This window comes from Centruroides vittatus, unplaced genomic scaffold (genome assembly GCF_030686945.1).
Source record: "Centruroides vittatus isolate TY-2023 unplaced genomic scaffold, ASM3068694v2 contig_4, whole genome shotgun sequence".
In the NCBI taxonomy this organism is placed as follows: Eukaryota; Metazoa; Arthropoda; class Arachnida; order Scorpiones; family Buthidae; genus Centruroides; species Centruroides vittatus.
Window position 1 is genome coordinate 3,915,182 of NW_027122214.1, and position 22,646 is coordinate 3,937,827.

Sequence of the window (22,646 nt, forward strand, 5' to 3'; positions counted from 1 at the left end):
ATGTCGCTCGCGCGGAGTTACGCGGAGGAATAAAAGAACGCACCCTAGGAGGTTACATACAGAAATGTTACGTACAGATTAAATTTGAACAAAGAAATTCAACATTTTTTATGTATATAATCTAACTGTTTGCTTTTAAAAATATATTTTATTTTGTTCAATTAACTAATTTGGGAGCAACTGAAACAACCCATAGCAGTGGCGTAACTACTATTAAGCGCGATTAAGCAGCGCTTAAGGGGCTCAGACCAGACCAGACTTTGATAATTTTATACATTTACATAAGTAAACTATTAGTATGTTTTGTGTGTTTGTACTAACTAGGAACGATTCATTTTAAACCAATGTACACTATTTATTTTAGATAGTTTTTACAGTTTATGTCGCATACAGGATAAAAAGTTAGTCGAATCACCTTCCATATTTTATTTCCTATTTACCGAGAAATCAAGCGTTCTCGTCAAAGTAACTCGCTTCAGAATTAAAGTAGAAGTGAAGTATCGTAGAAATGCCCATGCAGAGTGTGCGGACGGTTTAAACTCATTTTCATGTTGATTGTCACACGGTTAGGTGGTCAGGTTTTACCTCAATTACCTTAACTAGGCAGGTGTTATCGATGCACAGGCATAAGGCCAGAACCGAGGGAACCATAAGTGCGATATTAAAGAAATCATCAGTATTATTTTTTCATTTACAAATTTTAAATTTTCCTGTCGTGGAGGCCTATTTTGCAACGGTTTCGGTTAACGTTAAAAATTAACCTGCGTACTTGCTTCTTTTTCCGAAATGTGGAGGCAAAAAAATAGTCTTGCACAGAGCATAGAGAAGCTCGGCACAGCTCTGCATCTTATATTGCTTTATCCGATAAGTTTTCTCTCTTTTGTTATACCTTAATCAAAATACCGATTGTAAACCTTGTGTGATTACTGTGGTTATTGCTGTAATCGCTTGTGATTTTGTAGTTTTTATTTTTGTTATTACAATTAATAATATATATTTTTTTTGTTATAAATATTTTTATAGATTACTTTGAGATGTTTTTCCTTTCTTGTTCGACTTAAAAGAGTAAGACATATTTGAAATAAATGGAATTTAAGCAAAACATGGTAAAGGGCACGCCAATGCTGTATACAAGCGTAGACCCACCACGTTTCTGATAATTTTTAAAATGTTAGAAATAATATAGGTAGGTGTATTAAAAATTTCTTTTAAACATCATCGTACAGTTTAAGGGACTAAAATTCTTAGTTACGCCACTGGCCATCAGTCGATACTCTTCAACTGCTTACTGTTTTAACGTAAATTACCTAATTTTAATTAATTATTATTATCATCATCATATTTTATTATTAATATAATAAAATGAAATAAATTCGTGTAATGAAATGCTTAATCCAAATATTAAATATGTTAAAAATAGTAATCATGTAATGTGACGTAATTTTCGAATCGTGAATAAAAGCAAAAAAATTAACGTTTCTCGTTACAGTCGGCAGAGGGCGTAATTCGTGACCAGTGATCGGCGATGGAAGGGACAGGATATTTATTCCCGATCAGTCAAAATGGCGACTGGAGGTGAGGCTTTCTTCTCTAGCTTATTTTATCTCATTTCTTATAATTACGTCGTTGAAAATAATTCTGAATTATATTATAAGTATTTACGAAAGGTTATATAACTATTTGAACAAGTTTTTATAACGAAAATGTGAAAAATAAGTGCTAAAGAGATAAATACAATGTTAGATGAATGCAGAGTCTGTTTCTGTTTCAAATATGTCGGCACTTTCATATTTAGAATAATTGTGTGAATATTAAACTTGTTCCTATGTAAATCATTTACATAAGTTTAGTTTTTTATTTCTGTGTTTACATTCAAAAGACCTTGAAATAAATGTAGTTTAAACAGTAGGAATGTTAAATGAGACATTTATTTTACTTTATTGTTTTGAAGAATTTTGAGTTTGAAGTTTTGTTTGAGAAAATTTTCAGTGAAAAGTAAAAAACATTTGCAATTTTACAGATACATAATAATAATAATAATTATGGATAGAGATGTAAATTTAATAAAATGAAAAACATGAAGCATGAAATCTAGAACTCTATAGTTAACTGATATCTTGAAACAGTAATACAAATGTAAATAGTCCAGACCAATATAATAGCAAGGTTGAGGTTGAAGTTTTAAACGCAAAAACGTGTAGATCGGACGTTTGGCGCCGTCCTCCTGTAAGCGTAGAAGTTTGACAATGGCGTTTGGAACGTCGGTGGAATCATGCTCGATATTCCAAGCGCCATTGTCAAACTTCTAGGCTTACAGGAAAGTGGCGCTGGACATCGACGTACACGTTTTCACATTTAAAACTTCGGCCTCAACCTCGCTAATGTGTATTAAGACTATTGATTTTCATACAAATAGTTTAATGTTTATCCTAAACCCAGAGATCTAGTGAAATACTACTTAACTTGGCATTATTATTCTTTTTCAATAACACTAAAACAAAAAAGAAATAACTTATGTAGGGATTTCTTTAATTAATTTGCAAGTTTTTTTTTTTTTTTTTGCTAGTTTTAGAAAATTGTTTTTTAATATAATATACAGTGATATTCTTCCCAAAAAGTAAGCATAGTTAGTATGTTGGCCTGTACTTCAGAAAGTGTTGATCAGAATGACATGAAACACGATACGTATGTAAAACAATACATTCTTTGATAAACAAAGTAATTGGATTGTGAAAATTTAACTTTGTACCATTTTCTTGTTTCATGTAAATAAAGTATCAAATATGTTAATTATTTTAATGTCATAAAATGTATGTGATATGTAGTTGCCTTTTTCATCCATGTGTTAACACTATGAATAGCAATTGGTCATGCTGGTTACAAGGTTGTTTATCATCAAGAATTGTCATTTATGAGCAGAATGGAACTTCTGATTGGTTCTGGTGAAAACTAGGGCCGTTGTGAGTAACTCGTGGGGATAACATGTGGGACTTTGTCAATGTAATTTTTCTGTTTTTTCTCTTGTGCCATTTTTGCAACACTAATCAGGTCTGATTTTCGTGAAGAACATTGAAACTAAACATGACCAGTAAAATGATGAAAGCAAACTATATATTACTAGTTTGCATATTATTAGCCTATATTGATTTAGTACCTTATATGCTAGAGTTTATGGAATATGTTGGTAGTTAGCAGTCTTGCAGCCCACATTCAGAAAAGTTTGTTCATCATTGCTCTAGAACAGTGATTGTAAACCTTTTTGAGAATTGGGTCAAATTATGTTCATTAATTTTCTTTAGTACTAGCTCGTGGGTCACTAAGTGGCATCACTTGGAAAGGGGAGGGGAGGATGGTTAAAAACTTTTTTTTTGCTCATGCCCCGATGCCTGCATCGGGTCTTTAGTTTTGTTTTTATATATATATATATATAAATTTGACATTATATATATATATACACTTTATTTTTAAAAATATTTTTGATTGTTTGTTCTCTCTTTTGATATAAAAAATATGTTTATAAAAATCAATGCGTGGGTCTTTAAAAATCCTGCATGGGTCAGTGTCTGACCCACGGGTCATAAGTTCGCCACCACTGCTCTAGAACATTTCACTCATGCTCAATTGGATTCAGATCTGATTTGTTGACCACCTCACATGATGAATATCTTCACTTGCCAAGATACTTACTGACTTGGGTCCAGATTCAAAAACACCTTGTATTGCAAGTTATGATGAAATTTCTTGTAAGTTGCCAGATACAAAAAAAATCTGGTATTCACAAAGCATATTGTAAGTTGTAATATTTACAAGATTTTTTACAATATCATAATATCTAACAGCTGTCATAAGCTGATGTATGTACTATACTAAGAAAGGGGGTGTCTGAGTATTTGGCTCTATCCATAAATAATCAAATTGATTTGTTTTTCCTGATTGTTTCTCTTAAATATTTGATTCAAAACTCTTCTAATATGTTATAAAATGCCAAAAAATGACAAATTCCTCATGGTGGAATTAAAATTGTTTATAGAATGTTATATGAAAAAATCTCATTCATTATAATATAATGATGATAGATTTTTGGTTTATAATTTAATGTTAAGTTTGTTAATATAAACATTAGTATCAATTTTGTGCAGATTTTGTTCATTCTTAGGTCAATTACAGTTTTTGGTAGAAGTGAGTTTTAGGTATTATCTATTAGTTATATATATATAAATAATATAGGAATTATTTTCAGGTAAATTATCTTTCCTCAATCATTACAAACATGTGACATGAGAGAATTCTGAAAATACATCACTAAAATTTTTCCTGTTGGCTCTGTTAAATGGAAGTGAACACTAGTGATGCCTGAAGATATATTTTCATTATCAAGTTCTGTTTTGTTGTAAATGCTACATGTTTTGTGAATGTGAAATGTAAAATATTATTAGTTTCTGGTAACTTTACGATATTGGAGAGATACTGTCATATCTTACAAGACATTCATGAATCCAGGCTCTATACAGCTGTGTGTTTGTAGACATTATTATCTGTAAAAAGGAAGTCTGTACCATGGCATCTCTAAAAAGCTTCATGAGATTCCATGATTTCATTCCTCTACCTTCCAGTAATAGTATCTGAAAAAAACATGGAGATCATCTTCCATTGAGCAGAGTCTTCCATGATACCATTCTCTTCCAAATTGGTTTCTTTTCCTGATATTAACTGGATTGTAATGAATCCCCCACTTTTTCTGTACTGTGGTCTGATAAGAATCAGTCTGAAAATAGTATCTTGACTTGTTCATGTTGGTGAGAGTATCATGACACTCTCCTAGGGACATTCCAGGGGATGTCTAGACTTTTGTTTATACAACTATGTTCTTGTACTTCATACCTTATCTCCCCTCATTTTTGGTATGTGTAGTATATACAGCTTACTTGTTAGATTAAACTGTGTTCTAACCGAGCAGTTGCTTTTTCACTTTACTCCACTGTCACACCCTGCATTTATCACAACAGTTTGTTCAAAATTTTCATTCTATATAAAATTATAAATGTAAATTGTTCTAAATTCAACTGTCAATATATATTGTATTTTCATTTGTTCTGAGTTCTGCTTGAAGATGTGATAGTGGACCAAATATATCCAAAAATGTTTCTTTTGAAGTAAATCTATTAATTTCAACTTAACAGTTTATTGGTTGAACTTTCTAATTAAGACTGATAGGTTGGCAGCTTACATCACTTCAAAAAAGAGATTAATTTGTAATTCTCCAAGCTGGACATGAGAATCTTGCATGTAATTATCTCTTGAAGTACAGAAGGTGAGCAATAATTAATTGAAATGATTTGGAATTTCCTGAGATATACAGTAGAACTCAGATAAAGTTTTTTTCAAAAGACCAATTTAAAAAAATTTCTTAAATGGGAAATTTACACTGAAATAAAAATAATATACAGTATTTACTCGCACATAAGATGAAGCTTTTATTCATTTTTCACTGCTTCAAAAACGTAGGTCGTCCTATACGCATGAGTGAAGGATTCTTGAGTTGAGATTAAAACATTTATTTTAATGTTCCTTAACGCCTCTTCATGTGAATGTTTCTCTTGTGTTAGTAAAATAGTTGGCATGACGTCTGCTTGAAGTATTTAATTCTTGAGTTTTCGCAATAATTTTTGTGAACTGTGTATTTGCATTTTTTTTACCAGAGTGTTTAAAAACACTCTGGTAAAAAAATAGTGTTTAAAAACAAAAGTATTTTATCTAGGCTGTTTGAATCATTCTTGTGCATTGTCAGGAGTAAAGATGAAAAGCATTAGGAAAAGCAAAGCTTTTGAATTGAATTCCAAATTGAAATTCAAAAATCGCACAGGAGCCCAATATAATTTTTAATCCATTCCCACGTGAAAACAGATGATTAATCAGAATTCGGAGAAACTCTTAAGTGTAATCAATAGAGTGGATTTGACTGTTAACAATTGGTAGAAACGGTTCCCCATTATCCAGCTTTACATGAACAAATTATGTTGTCAATTTTACAAGATTTTTCTTCAGGTCAGAAAAAAGTTTAAAATGCCAGTAATTTTTGAGGGACAATGTGTGCATTTATGTGCATTTGATAATATTTTATTTGTGATTAAACAAAATAAAATTAGAATTGTATTAATAAATCTAATTTTCTTTATTTTGATCTTTAAAATAACACATCTTATATGTGAGATTGTCTTATACATGAGTAAATACAGTATCTTTGTTAAAAATATGGATTATTGAAAGAAATGTTGTTCTATATTACAGTGAATTACTTATACAGTATCTATTTATCTAATCACTATAAAATAATAATTATTTTGCCTTATGAATTTAAATAGTTATTTAAATTAGTCACCAAAAAAAAGGAAAGGGGGGAAATGGCATTGGGAATTTAATGATCTCACATAATTTTTATTTTGCATAATTTATATTGGGAATAAGGCAGTAAAGCCTGTAGGGTGAGCAAGCAAATCAAATGGGTAGACAAAGCTCTGTAGTATAGATATTTGTCTAATGTAGCTCATTTTATCTGCTTTGTTTTGTAAAATAAAAGATTTTATGACTCCCACAAATGAAACCACAAATGCCATACTATACTAAAATTTATTGAAAATTTATGGCTGATTTCCACCTTACACCATAGAAAAACAAGTTAAAATTACTTTGATTGCTTAGCAAACTCAATTTTTGATTTAAAAAAGACTTTCCAAAGATTTTCTAAATCTAATATGTAATCACAGCAGGAAATCTGCTCAGTGAGTTTTATTTGTCCTGTTTTGGTTTTATAAATTTTCGTAAGTGCATCATTGACTGTTGAAAATGGGTATCAAGTAGGGTTGCTAATCATCCTCTGTTGAGCTGTATTTCCTCCTGTCCTTTTGAGAATAATTTTAATTATTTGTATTTAATTTATTATCTCCAAAATATTACTGATAAATAGGGTGACCTTTCATCCGGAAGCAGGGTCAAAATGGGGACAGTCCTCGTCAAGGAAGCATTTCTGGTTTTGTCTGTTTTTTTTGTTTCTTTCTGGTTACTGTAATCTTGTTGCTGCCACAGTTGCACCACCAGAGGATGTGTCTGGCATTTCCAGGTAATTTTTTGAGGAAATTCCAAAAATATAGCAGAATTTTAAAACAATGAGCAATTATTTATTGTGATATCATCACAATGCCAGGCAGCAATTTTCATTGGTGTTCTCAATTTTTTTTTCTGGTAGTGTCTTACTCCTATACGTCATAAGTTTCCTGATCTAACTCCTATCAGGGAAAAATCTTGATTTGAAATACATGAACTTCCATGTTGGACTGGAAGTCACTTTATAAGTTAGTCAGTGCCTCCTGCTACTAAGCTTTCCATATCTGATCTCAACTTTCATCTATATAACTGTTCTCAAGATTAAGGAAGGACAGAGAGATGGACAACAGTGAGAATTTATAGATTAACAACTTTTTTTCAAATTGCAACCCAACAAAAAATAGTTAAAATGCACCAAAAGTAAATAGCTATAAACCTTATTGGAGGAGAGCTATTTGATTGAAGCAAACTAGCTCAATCAAAATTAAAATGTTTAGATCAGTCATGTGTATGTACAGTACCTATTTGACAGTACTTATACTGTATATATAGGTTGCTGCTGTGTACCCTAAAAAGTGCCAATTGACATGTCCCTGAATTTGCCAAAAAAAATCTGATCACTTATGGTAGAAGACATTCCAACATTTTATTTTCATAACACCAACAAACCTTTATAATTAAACCAGAAAATATATTTTTAATATACTTTGACAAGTGCTTTTGATCCTAATTGGGATCTGCTTCAGGTCAAAACATTCTATACAAAAGTTTGGAATGTTTTTTGTATATAACATTTTGATCTGAAGCAGATCCCAATTGAGATCAAAAGTGCTTGTCAAAGTATATTAAAAATATATTTGCTGGTTTAATTATAAAGGTTTGTTGGTGTTATTTACTATATAACCAGCTGTGAGAAGATTTAGAATTTTTATTTTCATATTCTAAAGTAGTAATTTTGTTTTTATCGCTCACTAAAATAAAGAGAAAGATGCTACTATTAATTAGACAAGGAAATAAAATTTAGAAACTTGATTATGGTAGCATTGTGCAAAATTGTTAATAATTCTAACATTGAGTTTAAAACCCTATTTATTGTCTGTTTAACTAATGTATTAATCAATAAATATTTATAACAAATTACTTCATTATGAATGATCTCTATTGTATGATATCTGTGCAATGCTCTTTTTTTGTACAAGAAAGTTGGTAACCCTAGGTTATGCACTAAAAATCAGCATTAAAATTACCAATGTAATGATGGCTTGAACTTGGATTATGTTGCTAATTTTAACTGGGAAAACTTATTTGTTTTTTAAATAGGAGATTTTCACTTTGTTGAAGATTTTTAATAAACAAACTTAAGTATAATTGAGATTGCAATATTAATTCTCATACACATTGTAATTTGTAATTCTCATACATATTAATTGATTGTAATTTAATTTTAATTACAACAGATAAAAACTTGATGAATTAGTATTAACACATGTATTTAGAAAACCTACTTTATTATATAATGAATTTTTTGGATTTAACAGACATCCCTCACCTGAATTAGTCCATTTAAATAAAGGTTTTATTGTAACTCAAGGTTAGGTGTCCTATGTTAAAGCCAGTTTTTCACAAGGAATGTAGGAATACTTACAAAGATCCCAAGTATAATTTATAGAATAGTGTATTTTTGTTTAAATATAGTAAATCATAATTTGAACATTTAAAAAATTTTTGAATTCTGAATGAATGTTGGAATATTAACAATGCAAGGCTAAAAGAACATCAATAATGAAGTTACCATTGAAAGAATTAATATCCATTTATTGATGGTTGAATATGGACTTTTGACATTTTTTATGGTATTTTAACACAAATGGGAATGGAGCTTTTACAATTTTAGTATTTTTATTCCAAAATTCCAAATCATTGTTTTGCCAGATTAATTAGCTGGGCAGTCAGTGAAATCAGCCCATTTAAAAGATACTGGAGATAACATTGGTTGCATTATGAGTAAACTTCTAATTTTAGAGTCATTTGTATAGATAATATTTTTTATACAGGATGGCCATGTGTATTCATAAAAGTATTAATAAATATATAAGAATCATAGTCCTACATACAGTCAACTCGCATTAAAGCAAATATTGCTGTTGCCCTGGCAAAACACCATTGTCACACTGTTAATTTTCACGTAATAAAGCAAACAAAAATTTTACCAGAATTCGTTAAACTGAACTGTAAATTAACTCCACAACGTCCAAGAAATAACCCTACTTCCAGTTATGGTTTCTTTTTACAGTTTTTGATGTGAAAAATAGAACATTTATTACAATACTATTTTTTTATTATTTTGAATAGAATAGATTTTTTTCCTAGTAATTAACAAAGACTGTTTTGACCTTTGATTGTAAAGCAATTCAAACATCTGGATTTAGTGGACCATTCTGTTGTACTCGGAAAATACAGGTTAAAGTTTAAGGACACTCGCCCCTTTAAATGGATGTGGTCCCATGTAATCACATGCTACTTTGCATGCCAGATTCAGCTACTTTGCACCAAATCTGTGTTTTGTTTTTTACTGTTTTAGTGCCAAAAATATTTTTCTAGTTTTTAGAATAATTTTCAACAGAAAAAAAATTACAAATTTCTTTTAGCTTTGCCTTGTTTAACACTGATATATTACTCCACACTTTAAATGGCAAATATAGTTTCCTCTTCATTTTGTTTTATTTGAAATATCATTTAGAATTTGTGTTTGTTAATAAATTTAATTTAACTTTTATTTAGAAAATTAATTCAAAATGCTGTATTATCTTTTTGGGATTTTGATTGTTAAGACTTAACTCACTAAATTATATGATCTTGGCCTTGACCCTGAAATTCATTAATATAAACATTCGATAAAGAAGACTAACTACTGTTCCCCTAGTGAGCAATTTGTATTAACGCGAGCTGACTGCATGCACTGCAGTCAGCACCACACATAGGGTGTGGTGTGTGTGTGTGGTTATATATATACCTGTATATATATTAGAGCATGGTCTGGATATGGATAATAGTTGCTATGAAAAATTACAAACTGAGAATGTGCCACCAAAATGTAGGTTTTGGTTAGTAATCAATTTAAAAATATGTTGTAATAAATTTAATTATTTGAAATGAATTAATTTAGAAGTATCTTAAGAAAACATCAAGCTTGAGAGGATCCAGTTTGTTCTGGGTCAATCATTAAAATTATTATAAAATTGTTATCTTGTAATAATTTTTTATAATCTTGTAATAATAATTGCCATTATCTGTTTTATCAAATTATTTAATAATTTAATTTTTATTATAAAAATAGTCTACAAATTTTTGCTGTTTGGTTTAATAATTATTCAAAACACTAATGATGTAGATGAAAGAACAATTTTTTTCTAAAAAAAAATGAACTTGAAACTACTGTTGTTTCAAAGTTTTGATCATTAAAAAATGTTTGTGATAAAAAGAAACTTTGAGGAAATATAAACATCTTAAACTCAATAATTATATATATTAGTTATATAATATACAGTATATATAATTATCAGGTTTAAGATGTTTAAATTTGTACATATATATATACCATGCTAAGATGAATGTGAGTGCCATAGTGAAAATAATAGGCCATAGGCACTGAGTCCTCTCCAGCCAGCACCATAGGTAACTGAGTACAGTTATATCCAAATTAATAAGTTCTGGAAGCCAGTTACATTATCTGGATCTTTGTCTGGGTAGCATAACTGGCAACATGACTGCAAGGTAAACAGAAGTTGTGGGTTCAAGTCCCACTTCAAGCTGATTTTTTTTTTCGAAAACTTTCTAAATTAATTATTAAAATATCAGTTTAATTATAGTTAAAATTAATATACAGTTTGATTACACAATAACAAGTCTCAACGTCCTTTATCACACCTCAGGAAATATAAAATTATATAGGCCTATACAGTATTGTAAAATTAATTTTAAATTATAGTCCTGGCAATTTTATTAAATGTTAATTATAGTTATTAAATTTAGCAAGAGATAACACCTAATGCCTGCCTCTAGTGCCAAATTACCTAGCATTTAATTAATAACAGTAGTAATAATATAGCTTGATATAATTGATAGCCATTTGGCTCTTGCAAAATGAAATGAATGTGAAATTAAAATCTTTTGAATTATTTGAATTATTGAATAGTGTAAAGCAATCCATTTTCTGTAAATATTTCATTTATTTTAATATTTTAATTTAAGTTATTCAATATAAGTCTGCATTAATCAAAATTTGCATTAATCAAATTTTTTCAGATGATGGAAATGTTAATACAAATTCAGTCCCTTTGTTGAATTCTTCATTAAGTAATGGATCGAACCAGATTAATTCTTTGTCAAACACCTCAAATTCAATCTTGACAGTGAAGACTTCAGGACATCCTCTCTCAGATTTTCTTTTACAACTGGAAGATTATACTCCAACGGTAGGTAACAGTTAAAAAACACTTATAGGATATTCACTTTATCCAGGTCCAAAAAAGGTTTTCAATAAATAAAATATATGCATATGATGCATTATTTTCACTGCGCGCACACTTTTCTAAAAATTAGATTAATTCATTCGAAAAAGTGGATGTGTAAATTGTGCAGTGTTCTGCAGCAATAAATAAATTTTTCAGACGAATGAAATGCAAATTAAAAACAAGAACTTTGCAGATTGTGATGACACATGATGCCAATGTCCTTAAGAAAGATCCAACATCATCAGTATTCTGCCAATTAGGATACTACATGATGCCTTGCACTGATAAACACTACTATGAAATAATTATATTTTATAGATGAAAAGTATGAGAAACCACATGTAGATTGTTTGAGCACTTTCTAGCACAAGACCTATGCTTTCAGCAATTCTGAGCATAATACACCACTTGATGCAGATCAGTGGCACAGTTGAATTGTAGTCCATGTTACTCTTGTTTCACAATGTTGAAGTTTTGGTGTACAATTAAACTAAATTCTGCTTGCTCTGTAATAACATTTCTAAATCTTGAGTGCTTTCAGACATTTCTCATTCATCTTCAAAATCATACAAGTATATATGATTTTGTCAACAAGGTAAATGTGACTGCAGTGGTCACAAATACATCAAATTTTGCACTGCTATTATATATTCATTTAACTGCCATCTGCAATTGGCACAATATGCAAGAGAAAGTGATTTGACAGGTGGAACAAAATGATTAAATTTATTCTAGGACATATGATAACAGTATGTGGACTTATGAGGCATTTTTTTCTAGAATGGACTGTATAATTGTTATGACTGAAATATGCAACACTAGGTATGTTTTACACTAAATATCTGTGTAGCCTCTGGAATGAGTAGGTCCTTAAGTCACCCTAAGTAGTGACTGTTACCTTAATGCCCTACATATAAGATAGCAGACAAATGGCTTGATGATTTGTCATTGTACTAATTACTATACAATGTCAGCTCATATATGAGTAGACACGGTATCAATGATTCTGAATAATTTGACAACAAAATGAATAGAATAGTGTAGCCCTGTTCTGTGGCCACTTTGTTTCCCCAGACTTGACTCTGCAGGATTTTTTTCTTTGGAGTCATCTAAAAGCATCAGTTTGATATGTACTCATCAGTGACACTTTAGGTTGGCAAGCTGCAGAGGCAAATACATGAGACTTACAAGACAATCTCATCGTCAGATCTTAGATTTGGTGGTGAAACTATCTAGTATTGTTTTTATAATTTCCTGAAGTCAACTATTTCAAAGATGAGGATAAAATATTTAAGAAGAAATTTTGAGATTTAAAAATGAAAAAAATATTTAAATTTATATTCAATGAAATGTTTCTAATATTAAATGTAAGAATTTGAAGAGAATTTTTTAAAACAATATAAATGTTTGATATGTTCTATTGACTATGCATATGAAAATCTAGTAGATATCAAGTTCAATCTTTAATTTGTGAATACAAATTAAAGACTAGATTTTATTGCCAGTGGTATGAAAACTATTGCTATAGATGAAATAGAACAATTTCATTTTAAAAATATACAAAAAAAATTTTTTGGCTGCTGCTAAACAGTGATGGTTCCGCAGAAATTTTATCCTCATCCAACTTTTATAAATAAATGCACTTTTTGCATAATATCACACAGTTTGCAGCTTTGCGAAGTATTAAAAGTGCCATCCATTGACCTTTTTTTTAATTTTCAATCATTTTTTAATGTTTTTTAGTGTGAAATCTAACAGTGTTCTTGCTGAAAATAGAGTTTTTGAAATCACTGTAGTGTTTTTAATCAGAGTTAGCAATACTGATTATACTATATCCTCACTTGGTCCTTCTTATCAGGTAGAGTACACTGTAAAGATTAATTAAACTGTCTAATTCTTATTGTGATAAAAGAAAGTGGTAGCTAAACATAAACAAATCAATTCTGATTTGTTAAAATGCACATTCTGAAATAAGATGATGAAAATGTTAAGAGGAAGGACATTGCATATACAGATGAAATATCAATGCCATATTTATTGAAATCTGTTAAAAACCAAGTTGTATCAGATTGTGAATGTATGAAATTTTTTAAAATTTTATGATTATAGTATGTGTAATTTTGTACTTGAATGTACTGTTATGTATTGAATGTGGCAAATGTAGGACATGTACAGTAGGCTTGCCTATACTAGTGCAGTTAAAGCTTTTTATAAATTTTCAAGCTCTTCTATTGGATTCCTCTTAATGTCACCATACAGGTATCCCTTGATTAATGTGTTTAAATAATTCCTTGATGCTATCATGTATATCAAAATTGCATTAATTAACTACAGTGGTACCTCACAATCAAGATCCACTAGAAAAATTTTCGATTAATAACAAATAATTTTATAATAATTTTGTCATCCATAAGAAAAGTTCTCTATGATAAACATGTGTAACTAATTTAAAAATAAAACCTTAGAGCTTTATCACACACAATTATATTCAATCCAGTTTGTTTTTTCACTGAATGCATGTGGAACACAATCATCATATTGACAACATATTAAGATTTATTGCAAATTCACAAGTTGTTGTTCCTTGATTTTTCTTTGTCAACAGCTTTTGGGGATCCAGTACATTCTGTATCCTTCAGTTCAAAATTTCCCCTACAAAACTTTCAAAACATTTGACATGTCTGACATGTAGCATATGGGAAAGATGCTCCTAAAAGTGTTTTTTACTGTTTGTATAGCATTATATCCTTTATGAAACTTAAAAAACATATGTAATATGCCCAATATGCATTTTGTCTACAGACATTTCGATTTGATTTTATGCCAATGTGAAGTAAAGTTTTAAAATAAGCCTCTAAACAAAGAATACAATATTTCATTAGCAGTAATGTGTTAAATTTCACAACTGTCATTATTAAACTACATATCTATATCAAAAATCACCCTCACCCTTAGCACAAAAAATAGCAAATTCCAACACCTTATTTGCTGAGAAAAACATTCATGTTAAGTAAAGACGATTGTTAAAGCCACATTAATTAAAACCTCTGCTGCATATATAAAGGGATTGCCACAATTAATTTCACATGTTAAGCAAGTGATACCTATATTCTGATAGTCTCACATATGTGATATTAAATGGGTTTGACTGTGTTTCCTATTTATATTACAAAAATTTATTTATTAATGATAACATTTTTAATTTTTAGATCCCTGATGCTGTAACAGCATATTATTTAAATTCATCTGGATACGAAGGATCTGATCCAAGAATGTAAGTTTAAGATTTTATTAAAATTCAAAAGACAGTTCATTTGATTTAATGTTTGTTAAAAAAGAATTTTTTTTTTCATATTTTTAATATGAATTTCTATAATCTTATATTGTAACATGTTTTACTTTCCTGGCTGTTATAACAGAGAAAGTATGGTGATCTTGTGAAAAATGACCCCTCCAGATTTTTACATTTTTGGACTTAGAATTTGGACTCGCCTTAATGTTGAAATGCAATAAAATTTGGGGATAATTTCTATGTATGGATGTTAGTTTGTGTGGGGGGGCACAATTTTGTTCACCCTATTTAAAGCTTAACTCCTGTGCTTTTTGTCAAAAATTTCTGAAATTTTTGACAAAAAGCACAGGATTGATACTATTCATAATTATATTTTGATGCTTAAAGGTTGAGGGTGGGAAGATAATGGGGGGGTCATGTGTATCTCCAGTAGGGACTTAATGACTATTATACTTGTTGTTAGCATTTACAATTTTTTATAAAACCCATCCCTACCCTCAAAATTAAAGTTGTTGCCATTTTATAATAGTTAAAAATATAAAAAAAATTTTTAATAAAATAGGATAACAGGTAGTGCCATCAAAATTTTAAATGTTGCCAGGAAAGTTGAACAGCTTGTTGTTGGTTTATTTAACACCTGTCTTAAGAATGTCTGTAGTTATTTTAAAGATTGTCGTCAGTACTACAGATTTTATTAAAAACTTTATTTCAAATATGTAAAAAATATTTTGAATATTGAAAACTGCTTTTTTGAAATAGCAAGCACATTAATTTTTTTAAATATCTGAGATATATTTTTAGTATTTTCAGTTGTTTTTGTATGTGATCAAATAGATGTAGACTTAAGACTTGATTACCAGTAATAAAAAGTAACAACAGAAAACATTTTTCTTAACTTAGTAAAAGTAATTCTTAGTTTCTAAAAACAGCTAATAAGCTTGTAGTAAAACTAATTCTTATAATTATGGTCTAAGGAGCATAACCATTTGTCTTAAGGGAAATTTATCAAACTTTGATTTTCTATAGTTTACCAGTGATAGCTATGCCAGTAAGATATCTTTCTACTTCTCAAATTCAATTAATATATATGATTTATTATAAATAACAAAGAAAATTTATTACAATTAATATATGACAAACTGAAGTATTGCTAATTAACTTGAAAATTGTCTCTTGTTAATTGTATTTAATTTATTTAAATAAGGGCAGAAAACTTTAAAATCAACATTTATTTTCATATATTAATTCAATCGCCTGTGAATTTCAAGCTTTGAATTAATGAAATGACCCATCACAACTTTTAAATGATTTTATGCAATGTCTTTAATAATTTGAATATTTTTAAAATTGCAGAAATGTTAAGGATTGGCTTTTAAATCAATACAAAATATGTTACAATAGTAACATTTTAAGATATTAAGATTATATAATGTTTTTAGAAGGTTGTTGTGATTTTATTTTTAATTAAATATAAAAATTTTAACATTAAAATTTTTTCTCAGAGTAAGATTAATATCACTTGCTGCTCAGAAATTCATATCTGACATAGCTAACGATGCATTACAACATTGTAAAATGCGTGGAGCAGGACAGAGCAAAAAAGCAATCAAGGTAATCAGGAAATTCCATTAAAAAAATAAACTCATAATCAATATAATTAATATATTAACAGTTTTATTTATTTGGATGATTTTGAAGAATGTGTGTAAAATAAATGGAAAATGATTTAATAAAAACATATATATGTAGTTTAACCCAATTATAACATCATCCGTGGGACCAACAATTTTTTGACATTATAATAGTGCCGTTATCTGTGGGGTCATAATTTCAGTCCCATAAAAAGTACAAAGTGTGTTTTAAGAATCTATTATAAAATCCATTTTAATTTAACATTATATGTATTACCATAAAATTATTTCTTAATGGTAATGCAGTATATTGTATCTATTATTGTAGTAATAATTTATTATTGTATGTATAAAAGTGCAAACTAAATGCTTAAATCAACTTCATTTACATTATTATGTCTAAGTTTACATTGATGTAATTAAAAATTTCAAAAATTACCTTTTATAAGAAATTTCTATTTGTCTTAAGTTTTGATAATGGTGGCACTTCCGGTTTTGAGAATAATGTCGAATGAAAAGGCAACAAAAGATTAAACTAATATATATGCCAATTAAAAAGACATAATAACAATATTCACTTAAAAAGTCAGTTATTTTAGATTGTAGGCATTTTTCATCTAAAAATTGTTTATCAATGTCATTTTCTAAATCATACATTTTGTTCATTATTTCCAATGAAGTTTTCAGAGACCTGTAAAACATTTTCAATAATCGTATTGCATTACATGCTTCTCTGGTTGATGGTACTTCATTTTCTCTGTCTTATGTTTCATCATCATCATGTTTTTTTGTCTGAAGATTTACTTTGCTCAATAATATCTGCATCTGTGTAAAATTTGGATGTTATTAAATCTTTATCTACACACTCATATTCAGTAGCAGCAAATGACAAAAATTCACCATTTTCTGAACTTTGAAGTGTTTTAATTAATTTTGACCAAGAAATGTCATTGTCATCATTCATAAATGTAATAGCTGTTTGACTATTACACAATTTTGCATGGCAAAAACAATTTGCTATTATTAGCGAACTAACTAACTTTACACCAAGATTTTTCAAAAAAAATCAACTGCATTTAATAAAGAAATTGGCATTTTATTGTTATCTTCCATAGTTGTAATAATTCTTTGATCCATTGGCTGAAATACGCTAGTACAATTTGGTGGAAGGAATAAAAGTTTAATGCTCTTTAAATTTTCTAAAATTGGATATGCTGGGTAATTATTGACAAGGAGTAAAACTTTTTTGTTTATCAATAAGTTCTCTATCTCATTTTAGAATTTCTTCTTGAAAAATCTGATCTCACCCATGACTTTTTGTTGGCTTTGTAATTTACTGGTGGTATTTTTGTTTTTAAAACACCTTGGATTATTTGATTTTCCTATTACAAGAAGTTTTCTTTTGTCTTTACCAGTCATAGGAAAAAACAGCTTTTGTTTGTGTTAATATCTTTTGGAAGTTTTCTACCAACACACTTTTTTTTTCATTTTTAAATGTAAATGTTTTATCTGATAAAGGTTTCTAAAATATCCTGGTTTCATCTGTATATTTCCCCTTTAATTTAGGCAACACATCTCTTAACCAGTTTTCAACATCCAGTAGATTTATACTTGTTGCTTCTCCACACACTTTTCCAAAACTTATGCTATATCTTTGTTTAAAATGGTCTAGCCCAGCGGTTTGCAACCTATGCCACACGTGTCACTAGGTGGCACATGAAAGATTTTTGAGTGGCATGCCAATTGTGCATAAAATTAAAAGTTCAAACTATGAACCAAATATTGATGTGTTAGCTTCTAAAATTGAACCACAAGGAAGTCACTTAACCCTTTCCATGCTGGCGATCTACAGCAAATAATTGAGTGGAATTTGTCATGCGGCGCATTTTTTGCAGTTTTTGGATAATTTTTAAATCGTGATATTTCGCTTCAAAATCGCGCTATGTTCAATCTGTTTTTTGTGTTTGATTAAGAACATATCACAGTTTACGATTGTTTAATTTTTAGTTCAACAGAAATTTAAAATAATATTAAAATTTGAAGCTTACGAACAAAAGAAAAAATAATTAATTTACAGAAAATCGCTAAATTTTGTACATTTGTTAGTTAGATACATCTGTCTTCTTTTAAATAAAAGAAAGCCGCAGCTCTCTAGCTAGAGCGGGGGAGAAGTTATTGCCGTTATTTACACTGTCTCTAATTACTTGGCAGGGAGAGGGGTCGATTGTTATCGTAAAGCAACACGTTAAAGTTTATAATCATATATTTCTGCTTAAAATAGTGAATATTCGACACTTTTTTATATTTTTTCAAGGCTTTATACAATAATACACTAAAATAAGCGATTAGTTAAGTTTTCCTGCAATTACGCAATATCCGGAAGTAATGAGTTTTTCGGTAAATTTTTCAGATAGAAGCTTTTGATAAGAAATCTTCTTGTCTAAGTAAAGTCAAATAACATGAAAACTAGTAGAATTACGGCTCTAAAACAATGAACAGCTATCTTTTAACATTTGTTTACATTCTGACTTTAATCACGTGGATTGGTTCTTCGCAGGAAAATCCCGACCAAATGGTTTAAAAAAAAAACTCTCATTCATTGAAGTTGATTCAGTCATAATACAAAATTACCAATTAGAGCGTAATAGGCATAGAAACAAAATTTTTAAAGCCAATTAACAGCAAGAAGATCTTCCATAGATTTACTATTGGGAGGTGGAGTTTCCTGGGAATATTTATTGCTAGATAGTTTTTAAAACATATTTACTAGCCAAAATACTGTAGAATTAGCTAATTTAATGTCTAAGTACATTAAATTAGTTAATTGATGCTAAAAAACGATTTAAAAAGCAGATTTATTGCGATTGTTTACATTTTACTTGGAAGGTTGAAGACGGGACTTTTCGCGGCAAATTTTTCTTTCACAAGTCTGTGATTAGTTAAAGTAATGTCAACAAAGACAGAAGATACCCAATAAAACTGTAGAAGGAGTTTCCCTTTGATTGTTTTCAGTCAACAGTGTAGTTAACTGGGAAGATTTGCTGTAGAATAATAGGGGGTCCATTTTACCGAAATATTTATGGCCCAGGGGTGATCAGAAAACACTTTTTGGCTTAAACAAAGTCAATCGACCTACAGAAGAGCGAATCAAAGCTAAGATTGCTGGAAAATCGAATATAATGCAAAATAATCGAATTTTTTGATTAATTACGCCTAAAGGTGTATGCCGCATCACGAATTAACGGCAAGTCACGTGACATACGCCTAAAGGCATATAACCGCATGTCTAAATATTGTGATATTTTTATATAGTGTAACACATTTTTATTTAACTAATAAATACAATGTGCAATAAATTTTATAATTTTATTTTAGTGGCACGCGTAGTGTCCAGTATTTTCAATTACTTGTTTTGTGGCATGCCAATGCATTTGGATTGCCGACTGCTGGTCTAGCCATCCATTAGAACATTTAAAGTTAGTATCGCCTAGTAGTAGTTCAAATTCTTCTGCTTTTTCCATCGGTATCGGTCCATTTAGTGGTAAGTTGGAACTTCTGCATTGGTTAAACCACTTAAAGCAGTATCAATATTGGCTTTTTCACATAACTTCATTTTTTTCACTTTCCCTTGCCATCTTGAAAACTTTTCAAAATTTTCTCTGTTTTTTAAATTCCTACTATTAGTTCACACTCTCCCTATATTTATCTTGTTCAAATTTTTCAATCGTTAATAAAATACTTATTATTCATCCACTCAAGTTCAAATACATTTTTTTAAACTTGTAGTGGATGACACTTGATGTTAATACAGTTTTTTCAAATATTAATTCATTAATTAATTAAATTTAAACTGTGGCGCCCGTCAGCAATATGCCGCTTTCGACCGATAGAGGGCGCAAGGAGAAAAAAAGCAAACTTTGAAATTATTTAATAAAAAGTAACTAAAATAAAATTTTTCTTTGTTGACCTAAGTAGGAATTGACTTTAAAAAAAAATTTTTTATATTGTTGTTATTGTGCACACTGTAGAATTTGTTAAACCAAAGTTGCTGCATACATCTGTCTTTTTTATTCCACTTTCAGCTGCTTTAATTATTTCTACTTTGCAGTCTAACATTAAAGCATTCCTTTCTAAAGCTAGCCATTTCACCTGATTTGATGCTAAACTACAACACAAGTAACTATGCAGACTAACTGATCGATTGTCATGTGTGGCAAACTTCACCTCACTGAAGTCAGGTGCTGAGAGTACCACCCATAGTCATTCTAGGAAGTGGGCTCTGACCCTAGGGACTAAACACGTACTATTTACTTTGTTAAATAATATTCATAAGCTAATTTTGTGAAGTTGGGAATGCTTTAAATATGATATTAAAACAGGGTTTTATGTCATTACAAGTGGGTTTTTTTTAACATTATCTGGTATAGTAAAATTGTGGGACCAATAAAAATTTGACATTATGTTAGGGTTGTCATTACATCCGATAATGTTATAATTGGATTAAACTGTATATATATACAAATTTACATTTCTACATCTGAAAAAAATTTTATTTGAAACTTTTCTTTTTAAGGACAAACGTTACACATTAACAATGGAGGATCTTACTCCAGCTCTTGCTGAATATGGAATTAATGTGAAGAAGCCTTATTATTTTGTATAAAAAGTGCTAGATTGTATAAAATACTCTGACAATATTGGTAATTTTGTATTTATTATTAACATAATTTATTATAATAATTAATGCCATACAAATTTTATTACAATAACGATGAGTGAGTTTTGATAATGTTATTTAATTAAAAGAAGATAGAATTTCATTCTACTTATATAATGCACATTGTATACATTTAACTACAATAGAATTAATTATGTAGATTGCATTGTTTAACTCCTTTCTTTTTAACCAGATGAAATACTTGAAGCATATATTTAAGAACTTGTGTATTTTAATTAACATTGAGTACTTTTGAAAGATGTTCTGATGATTAATCTCTCAAAAGTACTCAAAATTAAATAAAATATGACTTCTTAAATATATATCTGAAATGTTTCGTCTTGTTATAAGATCAATTGTTTGAACAGAATTAGTTCTTTGATACTTATAGATTAGTTGGTTTAAATTTTATTTAATGTTGTCCTTTTGTTTTTCATTTCATTGTTATGATAAACTTTCCTATTTCAGACCTAAAAAATAAAAGTAAATTTATAATAATGCAATTAATATTAATTATAATAATAATAAAATTACTGTGCCTGGTTTCCTGAACTTTAACAGGAGTTTCTTTACGTTGCAGTAATTGGCGTTTCCAGGCAGGTACAGACTGCTGTCGTCTTTCTTCTTCTTCCTTCTTTAAAATTTTAGAATTAGTTAAGAATGAATTTTTGCTTAGAAATGAATATTTACAATTACTTGTTTCAATTCTTCAGCTTCTTTTCTTGCTTTTTCAGCAGCTTTCTTTGCCATGACTTGGCGTTTCCAGAGTGGGATTGGACAGCCATTGGTATCAACAGATGGCATCTTCTCTACAAAATTATCAGTTGTGAATTCATTATTATCCACCATTTGTTTCTGTAAATAAATTTTTATTCATTAAATGAATCATATGATATTTGAGTGCAAATAAATTTAGTGTAATTGACACATTTAAGATTATTTGTTTAAATACTTTTCATTTTCATCTATGGGAGTGATCATTGAAAAATTTCATTAAATATTCTGTTAATTTATAAGAACTTACATAAACTCTGTAAATAGAAAATAAAGTAGAAATGATCTACAACAAATTACCAGATGTAGGTTTTACAAAACTGTCTTTCCATGTTAATAGTTTTACACTAAGAAAAATAATACAAACTTGTATTTAAAAACAAAATATATTACTTTGCAAGTACTTTTTTATAATACTACCAATTATTGACTTCAGGTATTTTAAAATAAACCAAGAATAACAATGAATTTACAAGTGATGTGTCAAATATCTTTGTGGACCACATTTACCCCACGGGCAGTACTTTGATATCACTGGACTAAATTATTAATTTCTATTACCTAAATTACCTGGACTAAATTATTAATTTCTATTCCTATTAATTTCTAATTAAAAT

At 29.2% G+C, this 22,646-nt stretch overlaps 2 protein-coding genes across 7 annotated transcripts; one reads left to right on the forward strand and one right to left on the reverse strand.

Annotated features, from left to right (window-relative positions):
* Nucleotides 1–1,463: 1,463 nt before the first annotated feature.
* On the forward strand, nucleotides 1,464–22,189 carry LOC136976312 (transcription initiation factor TFIID subunit 10-like). 6 transcript variants are annotated; one of them, XR_010880911.1, is made up of 7 exons: nucleotides 1,464–1,575; nucleotides 11,407–11,576; nucleotides 14,825–14,889; nucleotides 16,410–16,518; nucleotides 21,112–21,238; nucleotides 21,836–21,908; nucleotides 21,993–22,189. XR_010880911.1 is itself a non-coding variant. In XM_067271563.1 (6 exons), exons 1-5 carry the CDS (start codon nucleotides 1,563–1,565, stop codon nucleotides 21,199–21,201), a joined length of 447 nt encoding a protein of 148 aa, XP_067127664.1. In that variant the 5' UTR covers nucleotides 1,464–1,562; the 3' UTR covers nucleotides 21,202–21,238; nucleotides 21,969–22,189. The 6 variants fall into 6 exon arrangements, 3 of the variants coding, with proteins under 3 accessions (XP_067127664.1, XP_067127663.1, XP_067127665.1); XR_010880910.1 differs by having other exon boundaries at nucleotides 21,836–21,855; nucleotides 21,990–22,189; XR_010880912.1 differs by having other exon boundaries at nucleotides 21,836–21,855.
* Nucleotides 21,569–22,128, reverse strand: LOC136976314 (espin-like). The gene is made up of 3 exons (XM_067271565.1): nucleotides 21,952–22,128; nucleotides 21,790–21,889; nucleotides 21,569–21,725 (listed from the first exon to the last, which is right to left on the reverse strand). The coding sequence occupies exons 1-3, from the start codon at nucleotides 22,102–22,104 to the stop codon at nucleotides 21,715–21,717; spliced, it is 264 nt and encodes an 87-aa protein (XP_067127666.1). The 5' UTR covers nucleotides 22,105–22,128; the 3' UTR covers nucleotides 21,569–21,714.
* Nucleotides 22,190–22,646: the final 457 nt, after the last annotated feature.

Excerpts from the sequence above, each read along its gene's own strand:
- LOC136976312 (XM_067271563.1), top strand. Across the intron at positions 11,577-14,824 it reads TGGAAGATTATACTCCAACG|ATCCCTGATGCTGTAACAGC; the intron begins GTAGGTAACAGT and ends TTTAATTTTTAG. Across the intron at positions 14,890-16,409 it reads GAAGGATCTGATCCAAGAAT|AGTAAGATTAATATCACTTG; the intron begins GTAAGTTTAAGA and ends ATTTTTTCTCAG.
- LOC136976314 (XM_067271565.1), bottom strand. The coding sequence starts at position 22,104 with ATGGTGGATAATAATGAATTCACAACTGATAATTTTGTAGAGAAGATG. Across the intron at positions 21,890-21,951 it reads AAGCTGAAGAATTGAAACAA|AAGGAAGAAGAAGAAAGACG; the intron begins GTAATTGTAAAT and ends AAAATTTTAAAG.